Source organism: Crinia signifera, chromosome 8 (assembly GCF_055691185.1).
Source record: "Crinia signifera chromosome 8, ASM5569118v1, whole genome shotgun sequence".
NCBI lineage: Eukaryota > Metazoa > Chordata > Amphibia > Anura > Myobatrachidae > Crinia > Crinia signifera.
This window is the reverse complement of record NC_139224.1, coordinates 77,149,072-77,165,700: the sequence shown is the minus strand read 5'-3', so window position 1 is coordinate 77,165,700 and position 16,629 is coordinate 77,149,072. Positions and strand designations below refer to the sequence as shown.

The window sequence follows — 16,629 nt, the reverse complement described above, 5'->3', positions numbered from 1 at the left end:
ATATAGTTAAAGGTTTAGAACGCCACACATAGCTTAGTTAGCCCTGCATACATCTGTCTGTATCATGTTTAGTACAGTTCCGTTCCGTTTCTTATGCGTAGTATTCCGGTCATTGCGAATATTTCGCAATATACACGGCTCGATAGTTATGGACATAGTCCATATTCCAGGGACAGTTTCTGTTGAAAGTATGTAACAAAGGAATCTAGATGAAACCGGTTCTTATCACTGCTGACGCCGAAACCACCAAACAAAGGACTCTTAAAGTTCACTCCCCTGGACCTAGCCAAACCAGGTGTATCAGCTTACCCCCCAATCACAGCTAACCGGACATACGACCTCTGACCAATGAGAACGGCCTTTGACCTCCCCTTTCTGACCCTATAAGATAGGCGACCCAGAGCAACTTCGGTCACTTCGGCACATCTACCTTTCCCTGACTTTCTACCGGACTATAGTTCATCCCTGAACGATAGTGAGCTCTGACCGGACTGCGCTTCGCATATTTGATGAGACGGTAAACTGTTGCATTTAACGGTATTTATCCTTAGTATATTGTTGGCTGATTGTGTCTTGTATCTGTTTTTCTTCCCTTAGCAGAGCCTGTATAGTATATACTTTGTTAGACTATTGTATAACTTGTTATACCTGGATTTTCTATTTCTGTAACCCCCTTTTGTCCATTAGGGACTTAAATACATCTTTTTGTGGAGTTCCTATCTCCTTACTTCTATACTGTGGTTGTGTCTGTTATTCGCATTTAGCGATAAAGGTTTATTACGGACTCTGTCCTTAAAAGGTATATTCGCAGATCAGAGTCAAAGTACTGCGAAAGGATCTCTTATTAAGGTATTGGTTCTTTGGTGTATAATACACGATAAAGGTACGCTACGCTGCGCTACGTTTTGTTCGCACGTAGTTAGGTATAAAAGGTACGTAGGTTGCGGACATAACACGTAACCTGCGCTTTTCACTTATTGTCTCTCTGGTCATATTTTATCGCCATTAACAACAGGTGCACAGTGTGGCTGGCAGGAATTTCGCCTGAAAGCCACCCCTGCTACTACTGGCAGGTAGAAAGGAGGAGTATAGCCTGTGGCAAGAAGTCTGCCAGTGACAGCAGAGTCTCCTTTTCATCAGCGACCATCTCTGGTCGCTGATGAAAACGGGACACTGAGCAATATATTGCTGAGTAATATATTGCTCAGCAATATATTGCACCCTGTGTACACAGCTTTAGGGTAATCCCTTGTTTACTATGGAAAGAAAGACATTTCTAAAAGCATGACACCTCATAAATCTGTATGATCAAGCTCCACTATTGTTGAGAAAGTATCAGAGCAAATGATACAACAACTTTTGGAAGCAATTAATGGCTGTGAGCAGAGACTAGGAGAGAAAACAGAGAAAGCACAAGTTGAAATAGTCCTCATGCGACAGGATGTGCAAAATCTTAAAACAAGAAGTAGAAGAAACAGAGATGAGAATCTCTACGTTGGAGGACACACAACTCTCAGTAATAACCCAAATTAAACAGCTGAAAGGATCAATGGTGGGGATGCAAAATCAGGAGTCTGAAATGGAAGAATACCTTTGTTGTAATAATATTAGGTACCAAAAAAAAAATCAGAGGTGGAATCCCCAGAGACATGGCTAGAAAAAGTAACTAGTAACACAATTTGGGAAGGAAGTTTTTTCCTCACAGTTTTGCATTGAAAGAGCCCACAGGATACCAGGGAGGCCGCAACCACCAGGAGCCCCAGCAAGGATGCTAATATCAAAAACAACAAACTATATAGAGATCGAGATGTCATTATTCAGTCAGCTAGAACAAAAAAATTGGAAATAAATGGTGCTAGGATAATAATTTTTCCTGACTATGCTAGAGGTCCAAAAGGAATGTATGAAATATGTAAATATAAAGAAGAGGCTTAGAGAGCTTGATATACAGTACTTAATGATGTTATCTGCAAAGCTTAGAATAAATCGCAGATGAAGAGACATTTTTACAACACCAGAAGAGGCATCAATGTGGATGGACAGTCGGAAAAAAATAAAAAAAATTGAAGACTGACTTCAAGCGTTTGCTATAAGAGTTGTATTGTGCCTCCCTCCCTTGTGTTTTTTTTAATTTTTTCTCTTCTCCGCGTGCCAGTTGGTAAACCTGGGCTGGGTACGGGGGGTGGATGAGGAAATACAAACACAGCATGTAAAGAAATGAAGAATTGGAGTAAGTGCATGCTAGAGAGTCCACTGTAAAGGTAATCATTAAGGAAAATAAATCCTGCTTTTACCCTAGAGTAGGAAAGGATGGTTGCACACCGACGGGGAGTAGCCCTATCAGTGTAGCAAAGTGTGTGAGGGTTTTTGTAAATTAGGAGTGGTACTGTAGTTATAAAAGGAGGAGGGGGGGTATGGCTTTAAGGTATACTTTGCAGCAGGAGTAAAAAAATTGTTGTTTGTTTAGATCAACCACATTTGAATTGTTGAGCTATCCATGTTTAGACACTTCTGAGCCACTTAAAGTATATAGAAAGAACATAGACGAGGATAAGGGGGATAAATAAAAAAGATAAAATATAGAGAATGGTGAAGATCCTATATTGGAATGTTCGTGGACTCAATGAAAAAATAGAGCCACTGTAATGAATCAGGTTAAAAAATATGAGGCACAGGTGGGTTGTTTGAGTGAGACACATTTGATTGGAGATAAGGTAATGGCACTCAAAAAAAAGATGGGTGGGGTCCGCTTTTAACAAGTGCCTCCAGAGGGATAACATTTTTAATTCATAAAAACTTGACTTTTGTGTGTGAAAGGAAATAGATAAAAATGGAAGATATATTTTCTTAGAATGTCAAATTATATATATATATATATATATATATATATATATATATATATATATATATATATATATATATATATATATATATATATATATATATATATATATATATATATATATATATATATATATATATATATATATATATATATATATATATATGGAAAAAAGCATGAACCTCTGCGCCAGGTGTCAATCAGACAAATTCAACAATGAAGTTTCCCCTAGTATGACCACATAGGGTTAATGTACACCAAAGTCCATATAAGACCTGCAGCTGCTTCTCTCACTGAAGTGAAGGTCTCTGGAATCCACAGAGGAAATTGTGTCTAAAAGAAGGCAGAGAGAAGGCGCCTCATGGTGCAGTATCACAAATACAGTTTATTGTTCAACAATAAAATCCGAGGTACAGACATAAAAGACTCGTACCATAATAAAATGCACTGTGGGCTGGGTACCACAAGTTTTAAAACAATAGCCAGGGGCTAAGCTGCTCACACTTTGCGCAGAAACTGGGGTCCACAGGAACACGCCGCCGTGCTGGCATGCAGGGAAGCGTCCAGGGATGACCAGGATCCAGCGTCCAAGGTGAGATGGGAGGGAGCGTAGTAGGCCACGCCCTGACGCGTTTCGTCGTAAGACTTCGTCAGAGGGCGTCTATATATATATATGATGAATTTATGGGTCTTGGCAGTGTATATTCCCCCACCATTCAAATATGAGGTACTGGAAGGGGCAATAGAGTTTGTATCTCGATCCAATGGGGCAGATATACTGTGTGTGGGCGATTTCAACAATGTACTTGATCCCTCCATTGATCGCTGGAATCGAGGGGATGGAAATAAGTAGAGTTGGGAATTAAGGTTTTGATAAATTTATATCGGACATTGGATGGAGAGATGTATGGAGGGTTAGACACTCCAAGACACATGCTGCTCAAAACCTTATGAGGTCTCATCACGTATAGATATGGTATTTGTGGATGAGAAGATGTTCCTAAAAATGGAAAAAAGTTGAATACCTATCCCATGGAATATCTAATTATGCTCCTATACTGGTACAGATTAGACCACAGGAGGATAAGGGTTGTAATATATGGAAGTGTCATCCAACCTGGATGGAGCAAATGGAAGCTGGACTGGAACTGGTGCTGGAATGGGAGGAATATTTCTGTAAAAATATGGGGTTTGCAACTCATGCGGTAGTATGGGATGCAGGTAACACCGTTGTCCCCCCTGTCCTTAATTAAAGGAGTTGCACAAATTCAAAAAATAAAAAAGCATTTTTTCCCAATAAAAACTTACTGTAGCTAATTTCATTCCCATCATAGCGTACAAAGACTTAAAATACTGTACCTGTTTCGCAAAAAATATGGTGTCCAGACGGGAGTCCTGAACTATGGATCCGACCGGTTCCTCTCCTGGCTGCCATTTGAAAAGGAAAATTAAACCTTGCATTGGTCTGAAACAGAATGGTAGATTGAAATACAATTTTAGTCATAAATACAATATATATTCCTAATCAGTTTTTGGTCATACAGCTTGTTATCACATGACAAGCTGCTCATTTACATAGGATTCTTCTATTTAACATATTTTGATTTGACACACCTAGATTAAGGGAAATTAGTAGAAAGAGATTGGTACACGTTTTAAACAGGAGTGGATCAGAGTGTCAAGTTATTAGGTCAAGGTTGACAAAAGTTTTTCACTTTATTTTAGGACCTGGACCCCCCAATTAATGTAACCAATACCCTCACATTGCGAGCAAACTTCAGGCCAGGTGCCTTGCTCCACAACCACTGCATTCGGCATAAATAAACATTCACAATTGTAGTCCATGTGGACAGTAAAGTATGAATAATGAAAAAAAAAAAATTCTAAACAAAATCGTGACTCAAGTCACCCTTTCCATGCATGGATTGACAGATCTACAGCTGTAACATGCACGCCATAATTTTTCTTATTTTTGGTAGTTTTTACAGTTTTTTAAACCGCACTTAAGGCAAAACCAGCCAGATTTGAGACTATATGAAAGGGTTTCTAGAACCTGGGAACATGATAATCACATCAACGCAATTTAAAAAAATAAAAAAAAATCTAACTTCAATAAAATTTGATAGAATGCGGGAATTGGAATAAAGAACATTGTGAGTCCACCAAACCCCACCTTGCCAATGAGGACCTGGCCACCACCCATTCACAAGGGCGATTCGCTCGCAGAGCCTGCAAATGGATTTTACACAGCAACATCCATTTGCAGCCTTGGGGGATCCTCCCACATCATTTGATGGTCGGCGACCATCGAATGATGGTGAAGGCACACGCATACAAAAGGGACTCTCAAGTCACATATAAGTGTGGACACTCCAGTGGAAGTGGGTGGGCAGCTGACATCCAGTGATGTCAGCTGCCCGCCCCGTGCGTCATCGGCCGATTAGAACACCCAGAGTTCTCATGGGAACGCCCATGAAACACTGGGCGTTCCCATATGCAAATGTGCCAGCCCCCCACCCGCACACTTGGGTGCACTCGGCAAACACCCTGTTCGACGTGGACACACGCACCCGGCGTATGCACATGCGCAGACATGACCCTGCGCAGTCGACCACCATCAATGCCCTTTTGAATATTGTGGTTCCTGTGAATGTACCAGAATAAGGACCTAGGTGTAGTAGAGTAGAATGGTGGAATGTAGATCCATTTATGTTGGTTGTACAGTCTTTTAGGGTGGGGGCTAGGAGGCGATTGCTGTATTTTGTGATCTAGGTTTTGGAGTTTGATTTTTGGTGCGGAAGTATTCTTGGCTCTGATTATATCCATCACAATGTTCCCCACTATTTTCCCAGTTTTGTGGCGTGTGCTTGCAATGGTGCAAATTTTGTACTTAATAACCCAATCTCCCACAGTATGAATATTGAAACTATGCCAGTCAGGTTTTTTTTTTTTAAACAAATCTGATAATGGTAAGATCTAAACAAAGGTCAGTCGTCAAAAAGGAGATTTATCACACAACTGGCCACAAGAAGAAAAAACAGAATAGCAACACTTCATTTATGGAACAGCAAAGAAGGAAAAGTTTTTTGTTTTGATAGATGATAGTCAGGCATTCCCAAACTCAGTCATCAAGGCACACTAACAGCGCAGGTATTGGCGATATCCTGGCCTCATAGTTAAATAAAAATGTCTGAGGTATTAATTAAGTCATTTGTGCTCTAGCATGGATATCACCAAAATCTGGACTGTTAAGGCACTCATACATTTATACGATTTGGGCCCTTTTCACCTGATTTAAACGCATCTGGCCAAGAAATCGGGTGAAAAGGGTCAAAACTTGTGTTTTTTACCTACAGATCCAATCCGTGCGCATTGGTTCAGATACAGAGATCCCCATGGCTGTCACAAGGATTTTTCAGATCCTGTGGCAGTCAAAAGCAGCGCATACCAGATGTTGTATGAAAAAGGACTGCTTAGAGATGTATTGTATGCTATCCTGCTGCCCGGCGGGCAATAGCGGAGGTACCGGAAAAAAAAAAAAAAAAGTTTCCTGGGCACAGGCGCTCCAGGCTGGTTGCTGCTCAGGGCCGAATCCTTTTAACAGCACCTACAAAAGTGAGCAATGGTGCCACTCTCACAACCACGGCCTGCGCTGGGGCGTAGCCCAGCGGCCTGGCCCTGGCGATACCTCAGCTTTGTGTATGGGAGCCTTTAGTGTGCACCAAGGACCGAGGTTTAAAGTTCCCATTGTAAAAAAGGATAATTTGCTGTGATATACAGTTATCAATGTGTGTACTACTCATGATGGTACAGATAACTAAGGGGCACTGAAAGCACATTTGAGGTTATATAACAGGCACTGAACGGTAAAATGGAGTGGTGGAACTTAGGAAATTGAGGAAATTTAGAGATCATGTGGGATGTTGACTGAGTAAGAATTAGTTATTCCATATAATATACCCAATATAAGTGCCCACAATTCTTCATATGCCACATAGCTAAAACTTTACCCAACAAATTCAAAATATGACCTCCTCAGTGACCAGCACCCGTGACAAAAATCCTAGTGTAAACACTACGGTGTCAATTTGCAGAAATCCTAAACCGCCATTTTTCAAAACACAAATTTATTGAGCATAAAATAATAGCATAGCGTATTAATCATACCAGTAGGAGGTGAATGCCTTCTGTAGGACTCTACGGAACTTACCTGTATGAAGTGATCAGCAGTCACCAGACATTGTGGAGCCTAGCAGGGTATTTTTATGTAGACACCCTGCTACTTACCCAGAAGATACCTCCTCCTACTGGTACGAGGTAGCTTCTGCGGCTTAAACATTACTACCACTCCTTTGGAGTTGGACACTTTATTTTATTTAAATTAGATTCTGAAGAACTTTCCCAGAGAGAAGTTTTTCCCTGGAAAGCACAATATGCAGCTTTAGTGAACCCTGAAAGAGTTTCTTCTTCCTTCAGGTCTGTGTGTCACAGTGAAGTAGATTTATTAAGCTCGGTGAAGTGATAACAGGTCTGGTTTTTATCACCGGCCAATCAGTTCCTACCTGTCATTTTTCAATCCAAGCCTGTAACTTCAGAGTTAGGATCTGATTGGCCAGTGATAAAAACCGGACACTTTATCACTTCACCGAGCTTAATAAATCTGCCCCTGTGTCCTATACCATGGTTCGGCAGTGCTGGAGTACTGGTCAGAAAATAGCAGCAGCTGTGGCTAGGGTTTCCTTTTCAGTCTCCCTCCTTCAGCAGCTTTAATGCACAGAGCCAGGGCTCCAATAGGGATGTGCATGTGCTCTGTGTGAGTTATAATGGGAGCACTCCTGTATAGGATCACACCTGCTGTAGCTCCAGGTACACCCAGAAACTGGTTATCCATTGGTGTGAAAAGAAGAGTTTCCCCTGGTCTTTGACTGACAGTAGACAAACACCTACCACAGATACCTCTGGGTGTATGCCATTCCCATCATGCAGATCTTTTCCTGGAACCTAGGGACCAGTTGCAATGGCTCCTTGTTTGATCAAGTCTGTACTCTGTTAGGGAACTCTCAGAACATAGCTGCAGCAGTGGCAAGGGGCAGGAGAATAATAAAAAAAAAAAAAGAACACACCTGTGAAAAAAATGTTAAAGTCGAGTTGCACACATGCCATTTTAGGATAGTATGGCCGCCATTTTGGTTCGCAGAGTTGCGCAAATAAAGTATAAATACCCGAGTCTGTGTAACAAAGTGGATCATAAGCGCAGCCATACTAATACACAGAAATTCATAATACCATACTTACACCAAATAAAATGTAGTTAATTAAAGGTCTAGAGCACTACACATAGTTTAATCAGCAATACATACTATGTCTGTATAATGTTTAGTATCGTTATGTTCCGTTTCTTATGCGAAGCACTCCGGTCGTTGCGAAAACTTCGCAACTCATATGGTCCGATAATTACGGACAAAATCCATATTTCAAGGACAATCTCTGCTAAACTGTGTGAGACAAAGGAATCCAGTTATAACCGGTTCTTGTTGCTGTTTACGACCCCCGAAGGACGATGCCAACACACAAAGGACACCAAAGTACACTCCCCCTGCACCAATCCAAACCAGGTGCAATACTTCGCCCCAATCACTGAAGACTGGACATTCGAACACTGGACCAATAGGAATGGCCTTTGACCTCCCCCTTTTGACCCTATAAAGATAGCGAACCCTGGGCTGGCTCGGTCACTTTGGCACTGCTGTTATCCCCTCACCATTGACCAGGGCTATAGTTCTATTTAAATATAGCGAGCTCCGACCGGACTGCGCTGCGCTATTCCATGACGGTAACATTTGTATTCCTGTTCAGTGTAATGTGGCTGATTATAGTTGTATCTGTTTCTGTTCCTTTGTTAGTGTTTTAAAGTATACTTATTATTGTATCACGTGTTATCCTGTATTTTCTTCTTTCTGTAATCCCCTTTTGTCCTCTAGGGACTAAATACACTATTTTGGAGAATCTATCTCCTCACTTGTTAGATCGTGGTCTCGTCTATTATTTGCATCTAGCGATAACGTATATTACGGACATTGTCCTTAAAAGGTATTCGCAGATTAGAGACCAAGTACTGCGAAGGGATTTCCCATTACTATTATTGATTCAGTGTGTACAATACACGGAAAAGGTACGCTACGCTGCGCTACGTTTTGTTCGCACGTAGCTAGGCATAAAGGGTACGCAAGTTACGGAATAAGTACGTAAACTGCGCATTTCACTTATTGTTCTTTGGTTATATAAATATCAGCTTTAATAATTGGGGGCTTTCGTCCGAGCGTTTCATACTCTAGAACACTGTACCAAGCGCACGACTTGAACCTATACGAGCAAAAGGGTGGAAGTGATTATTTAACCATTGCTGGATAGGCCAAGTCCACGGTGGTGCAGGGTTTGAGAGGTGCTAGCGTCTGAATCCGAAGTACAATAAGTGAAATCCAAGGAGAAATTAAGCCACGTGTTTTAAAGTATATTAAGTGTTTAGTAAGCTGTACTTCTGCCTGCCACAAGTAGCTTAACGGGGTATGGTGTCTTGAGTTGCTTGTTTATTATAGTACATGTGCCACGTGTGATAAAGTTTCGCACACGTGGAGGCAAAGGCCTGTGTTTATTATAGTACATAGAAGATTCCTTCTGTGCAAAACTATAATCTTTTATTGTTAGTTACTGCAGGGCCAGGGACTCCGCCACGTGGCGATAAGTTCTGGGTATTTTACAGTAACCTGAAATGTCTATTGTGTATTACGTAAGGTGCGCACGCACGTGATTACGTTAGGTAATTTTCGCATCTTTGTACGTAATTTACGGATTTAGTGCGGGATTTATTTTGCATCTTTATACGTAACTTTCGGACTGAGTTAAGGGATTTCGCATTTTTGCGCAATTACTGCGTTTAGCGAAACCCAATCGCGACCTTACAAATACACTGTAGAACACGTGGGTGGCCGATTAATCGGCGGCCTGTGAACAGGTTCAACAAACACACGTGCACACGTGGCTGTTCACTGGCACTGCACATGCAGCACACAAAGGAGCCCAGAGGTGGCTAGTATTAATCACAAGCTTTATTTAAATGGTATATTAACATACTGTGAATAAAGCGGTAATTAATAAAAAGTAAATAAGTTTTTTTTTGTTCATTTTTCTCAAAAACAAGCACCTCAAGCATTATTTTAATAGATTCCTATAGCCATTTAAGGGATTTGTACCTGCATAAGTATCTAGTGAGAAACTACCAACTAGGGAAGATTTTCTGTACAGAAATATTTCAAGTTTAAGCGTAAGACCAAGGTGTAACTAGCACCCAGTGTGAAACAATCATTGAGGTGAACGGGTGTGTGACGACACGACTCAGCGCAGTCCAGATCAGGATATTATTTGTGTGTTGAAATAAGACATAGGTGCACGTGACGACGTGCCCATAGGAACTGCCCCTTTCTTGGATCTACCTATTTTGATCCACCGGGAGGGTACAAGAAGCTAAATCGGAACCCAGTGATCTGATCAGCTGCTTTAGAAATACCAGTTTTGAGGATACAGGAAAAACAAGTTTTGTTGTGTTCTGCAAAACTCGGCCGCACCCTGCAAGTCGACTAGCAGTTCGCTGCTAGCCGAAAACGAGTGGTGATTGAGTACAACCTCTTAGACTGTGCGCCTCGCTTGAGTGCGGGAATGTTTCAGGATATTGAGGAGGAGTGTTTTGGGTACTGCTCACTGATAAATTACCCACTGGCCTCTTTAAAGTGAACCTATCATTCCCTTAATGGGGAACCGTAGCTCACACCAAGGGGTTGTGCTACCTAGGGAAGAATTACGCCGACCACAAGGATCGGCGGCATTCATAATGTGCAGGAAGCACGGTGAACGAGCAGTTGTTTACTTAAATAAATGGAAGGAAATGACACAAGGCAGCAAAGTAGAATTTCCCAGTGTTGGTAGTTTCGATCCAGAAGTCTTAGCAGTTAGAGATCAGATATGTTTGCACTTGTCACTCGAGGAGAGAGTCGAACAAAATGATTGTCTAAACTTATGGCAGAAGGAAAGTAAAATTCAGAGGGAACATGGTTATTTGTCAGATGCAAATATAATCGGCCACAGGAATGCGAATGTTCCTATCTCCCAATGTGTAAAAAAGGGAACAATTCAAGTCCAAAGTGAAACCAACAAAAACCTGAAAATGAATAACCTGTATATTGTTTTTACCCCCTATAAGCAAGGTACAGGTCCACAGGAGGAGTTCCTGACACCAGCCATCCCTTGTGAAGCTAGTGGAAAGGAGAGAAAGGTTGAGACAGTCCAAGCTGCTGCTGCCATCCTGGCCGAGGAGATGGCTGATGCCAGGAACACACTTGGAGACACAGGTAAGCACACACAACACAGCACAGAGATGGTTATTCCTGGGATGTTGTCCAGTGGTGCAGAGGGGATACAAGTGTACCCTCTGCACACAGTGGAACCTCCTTGGGGACGGGGAGACAGGGATGAGGTAATGCCTGTAAGGGATAGTGACATGCACAATATGTGGACACGATTGGAACGTCGTTCAATCATCTCAAATTTCCCAGATCCCAGGAAAAATCTGGCAAAGGGTCAGAAATTTGTAAGGGATCTGGGACATTCAGATGAGCCCACCAATAAGGATTGGCGATACATGTTGAGAGCTTGCCTCCCTTCACACATAGATATCTCGAAATTTATTCGGGATAGTGGTGTGGAGGGCGATAAGATTTTAACTGAACAGGGCAACCAGGAAAATATACGCCTAATAAATATACAATTGGGTGTATATTTCCCTGTGACGGTTGAAAATATCCAGACGTTCACTATCAAACAAAAAGAGGGTGAATCTGCCAGCGAATATTTCAACCGTGCTTTGCAGGCATTGCCAAAACACACTGGTGTCCCTGACCCCAAAGGACAACATACATTGTAGGGGAGTGATTGTCTCCGTGCTGATACAAGGTCTTAAGGAAAACTTGAGAACCAGTATAGAAACCAGTTTCCCCAACTGCAGAGAAATGACCATAAACACGCTAAGAAAATCTGCTGTTGATATAGACAAACGAATTATGAAAGAAATGCAAAGAAATGGTGTGTTTAAATTGATGGCAGTTAGCAGTCAAGCTTTCAGTAAAGCTCCAACCAAAAACACACAACACACAAGGCCAGACACGGTAAGATGGAAACAAACCGTGTGTTTCAACTGTGGTAACAAAGGACATTGCAGGGTAGGTAACCATAGGAAACATAACACATACGTAAGTGACTGGGAGACACACCGGGAGGAGACAGGTAGGTCTCAACACATAGCCATAGCCCCACCTAGTAGCCAACGCTGCCCTAAGCATGACACATATATGCAAACAGGGAGTAGGACATACATACACCCCACAACCAGGTAACATGACACAATATCTGTAGGAGGAGCCTCAGATACGGGTAAGTGTAATGGTTTAAAAGCTAAAGTTTTTTTTGCTTAACCCTGCCAACAATTTTTTTTTCCCTTCCTCTGGATTTAGGTTGGGCAAAACAAACGGTAGTTACAATTGGGGTAACAGGAAAAAGTGCAGCATTAGCAATTGGTAAAACCAATAGAGATCATAATCGGGCCCTTGCATACCAAATATTCTGTCTTATGGACTGCAGCGGCTGCGATTTACCTTCTATTCACAGAACCGCCTGGAAAGATAAGTTATGTCTGCCTCTGGGCTCCAGAAGATTCATAACTTAGAGACAACAGGACCAGTATGCACGAACAAGGTGCTAAATGGTTAGATATACCTCTATGACTAATGCTGCACTTTACTGTATAGATTTTAACCCATCTAAGGTAGCTAAAAACTACAGCATGAATACCGAGTTCCCTTTGAACTAAAGATGGGCGGGACACAGGATTAATGGCAATGGTAGCTCCAATAGAAACCCAAATTAAAAACAGACAGTATAGCGCCCCAAGGTACAGCTTCACCATTTGAAACCTGAAGTCGAGCTGGAAAAGTACCCAGTGAGATAACAAGGTTCCCAAAAGAGAACCTTTTAGTTAATACCCCTAGACACGGCCCATAGTCACACCCCCACTGGGTAAGAGAAAGGAGGGAGGGCTTACAGACCAGAACATGATTTGAAAAGGGTGAAAACCAAATAGTTGAGAGCCAATTCCCCCATAGTGCCAAATCCTGTTGTCATCCAAATAAAAGAGAAATTTCTGTTACAATAAATGCACACATTGCTGTCATTAAGTGTCTCCCTTCTGCTTTATTTTTTTTTTCCCCCCCTTCTGTTCCAGAAACTTTAAGAGCCACGAAGCCTCTCCCCCAAATCTTGCAGGATTGCACGCTGTCCTTACAGCCCACTAATGGCTTGATACCGATACAATGGGTCAATGATTTATTGTTATGTCCTGACTCATTCATAACACCGGGAGATGGCGATAGACAACTCCTGGTGTATTCCCATGAGGCAGAACATAAGGTATCGCAGGACAGATTGCAGTTGTGTCTGAGTGGGGGGAGAGGGGGAGAATCTGGGACACTGTAGTAATTTAACCACCACAAATTATAGAATAAGAGTTCAAAACACTGTCGCACACCCAGCAGAGAAAATACATTTGAATAGGTGTAATCACCAAACCCATGTCTCCACAGACTCATGTGGATGATAGTAAAAAGGAATTCTGCCACAATGCCTTGTGGTTGTTGTATCAAAAACAGGCCTGATTACAGCTCCTGCACTGGGTATGACTGACACAGGAGACCATGTGATTTGGAATACCAGGCATCTGTTGAGTGTGCGACAGACATAGTGACTTAAGAAACCTGGTGATGCCAGCCTGACCAATGTCGTACTGCAGTGTACAATTAACCCCTTCCTGACACAGCATGTTTTTGCCTTCCTGACAGAGCCCTTTTTTTCAAATCTGACATGTATCACTTAAGTGGGGATAACTTTTTTTTGCTTTTACTTATCCCAGTGATTTTGAGATTGTTTTCTCGTGACACATTGTACTTCAAGTTAGTGGTAAATTTTCGTTGATACAGTCTGTGTTTTTTTGTGAAAAATACCAAAATGTCGGAAAAAAATGGAAAATTTAGCAATTTGCAAATGTTAAATTTTCTGCTTGTGAGACAAAATAATCATACCACTCAAAATAGTTAATAACTAACATAGACCATATGTCTACTTTATGTTTCCATCATTATTTCAACTTCCTTTTAATTTTTTTGGACACTAGGAGGCTTACAATATGAATAGCAAATTTTCAAATTTTCAAGAAAATTTCAAACACTGATTTTTTTAGGGACCAGTTCAGTTCTGATGTGACTTTGAGGGACTTGTATGTGAGACACCCCCATAAATGATGCCATTTCAAAAACTGCACCCCTCACAGTATTCAAAACAGCATTTGGAAGTTTGTTAACCCTTTAGGTGTTTCACAGGAATTAAAACAAAGTGTAGGTGAAATTTCAAAATTTCATTTTTTTTTGCAGATTTGCAATTTTAATACATTTTTCTAAGGAACACAGTACATTTTACTAGAGAAATGTGACTAAAAATTGATTCCCCCAATTCTTTTGTTTTCATAAATATCCTATATGTGGCCCTAGTGTGCACGTTGACCAAACCACAGGCTTCATAATAGAAGGAGCACCTACTTGATTTTGGAGCCTCCTTTTTATGAGATTATTTTTTAGGCACCATGTAGGTTTCTAGGCACCATAAGATGCTAAAAGTTAGGAACCCCCCCACAAGTGACCCCATTTTGCAAACTACACCCCTCAGGGAATTCATCTAGGGGTATAGTGTACATTTCAAACGCCCAGGGGTTTCACCAATTGTGGTACAACTGGGCAGTGAAAATGAAAAATTAATTTTTTACACAAAAATGCAGTTCTGGCTCCAAATTTGTCATTTTCACAAGGAATGAAGGAGACAAAGCACCCCAAAATCTGTGCCCCAATTTCTCCCGAGTACGGCAATGCTTCATGTGTGACCAAAAAATGGCAGGACTCAGAAGGGAAGGAGTGATATTTGGATTTTGCAGCTCAGATTCTGGTGGAATTTTGGTGGGTGCTATGTCGCATTAGCAAGACCCCCGAAGCACCAATACAGTGGAACCCCCCCACAAGTGACCCCATTTTGCAAACTACACCCCTCAGGGAATTCATCTAGGGGTATAGTGTACATTTCAAACCCCCAGGGGTTTCACCAATTGTGGTACAACTGGGCAGTGAAAATGAAAATTAATTTTTTTACACAAAAATGCAGTTCTGGCTCCAAATTTGTCATTTTCACAAGGAATGAAGGAGACAAAGCACCCCAAAATCTGTGCCCCAATTTCTCCCGAGTACGGCAATGCTTCATGTGTGACCAAAAAATGGCAGGACTCAGAAGGGAAGGAGTGATATTTGGATTTTGCAGCTCAGATTCTGGTGGAATTTTGGTGGGTGCTATGTCGCATTAGCAAGACCCCCGAAGCACCAATACAGTGGAACCCCCCCACAAGTGACCCCATTTTGCAAACTACACCCCTCAGGGAATTCATCTAGGGGTATAGTGTACATTTCAAACCCCCAGGGGTTTCACCAATTTTGATACAACTGGGCAGTGAAAATGAAAAATTAAATTTTTTTACACAAAAATGCAGTTCTCACATGCGCTTAGAGTCCAAATACGGTTTCAAAATCCTCCACGTAATTCAAGATTCCGCCTCTTTTCTCTCCCACGCTCAAATATGGGGGGGGGGGGGGGGGGGGGAACAAACAGAGGGATGGAAATCAAAAAACGTGGATTTTCATGTATTATTCTCCCTTTTGGTGAAGGACAATAATGGAAAAGGGTGTTTCCCAAAGATTCCAAAAGGTCCCGGAGTTTCTTATGGGGTCACCTCACACGTGCATATAGGTGGAAAGTGCTCACATGTATGCTTACATAGGGTAGGTGTTTTGTACTCCCATAAAGGTATCTTTTAAATACAGGACTCCAGATTCCAAATTAAAAGCAGAACTCCTTTATTCCATAAAAAAACAGTGGGACAAAGATAAATACCAGACAGTCCTTGTACCAATATCAGATGTGACCCAGGTAAATATAGGGTACTCCACACTGTAGGTAAATTCTCCACAGTCCACTGGGTAACAATGATTAGACACTATATTTAGTTTTCTACGCGTTTCGGCACGCTGCGGTGCCTTTTTCAAGAAGTGTGTCTCATGTAACTGGATATATTGAGCGTGAGGGTCTGCTTGCACAGTACCCGTCTCACGTGTTTTCCAGTTTTGTCCCACTGTTTTTTTATGGAATAAAGGAGTTCTGCTTTTAATTTGGAATCTGGAGTCCTGTATTTAAAAGATACCTTTATGGGAGTACAAAACACCTACCCTATGTAAGCATACATGTGAGCACTTTCCACCTATATGCACGTGTGAGGTGACCCCATAAGAAACTCCGGGACCTTTTGGAATCTTTGGGAAACACCCTTTTCCATTATTGTCCTTCACCAAAAGGGAGAATAATACATTGAAAATCCACGTTTTTTGATTTCCATCCCTCTGTTTGTTCCCCACCCCCCCCCCCCCCCCCCCCCCCCATATTTGAGCGTGGGAGAGAAAAGAGGCGGAATCTTGAATTACGTGGAGGATTTTGAAACCGTATTTGGACTCTAAGCGCATGTGAGGACTTTTCCATTTTTGTCTTTGCTATTTATCACAGTGGTCCGGTGACCTCTATTTTTGTCTTATGTGCAGCAA

The 16,629-nt window shown here is 41.6% G+C and overlaps 1 protein-coding gene across 1 annotated transcript in view; it reads right to left on the bottom strand.

Moving 5' to 3' along the window:
- The window catches only part of UCHL5 (ubiquitin C-terminal hydrolase L5), a 139,434-nt gene that overhangs the window by 102,737 nt on the left and 20,068 nt on the right, over window positions 1-16,629 (bottom strand). The window contains exon 3 of the mRNA XM_083156686.1: window positions 4,202-4,307. Coding sequence (XP_083012812.1) covers window positions 4,202-4,307 — 106 coding nt within the window. The remainder of the gene's footprint in view (window positions 1-4,201; window positions 4,308-16,629) is intronic.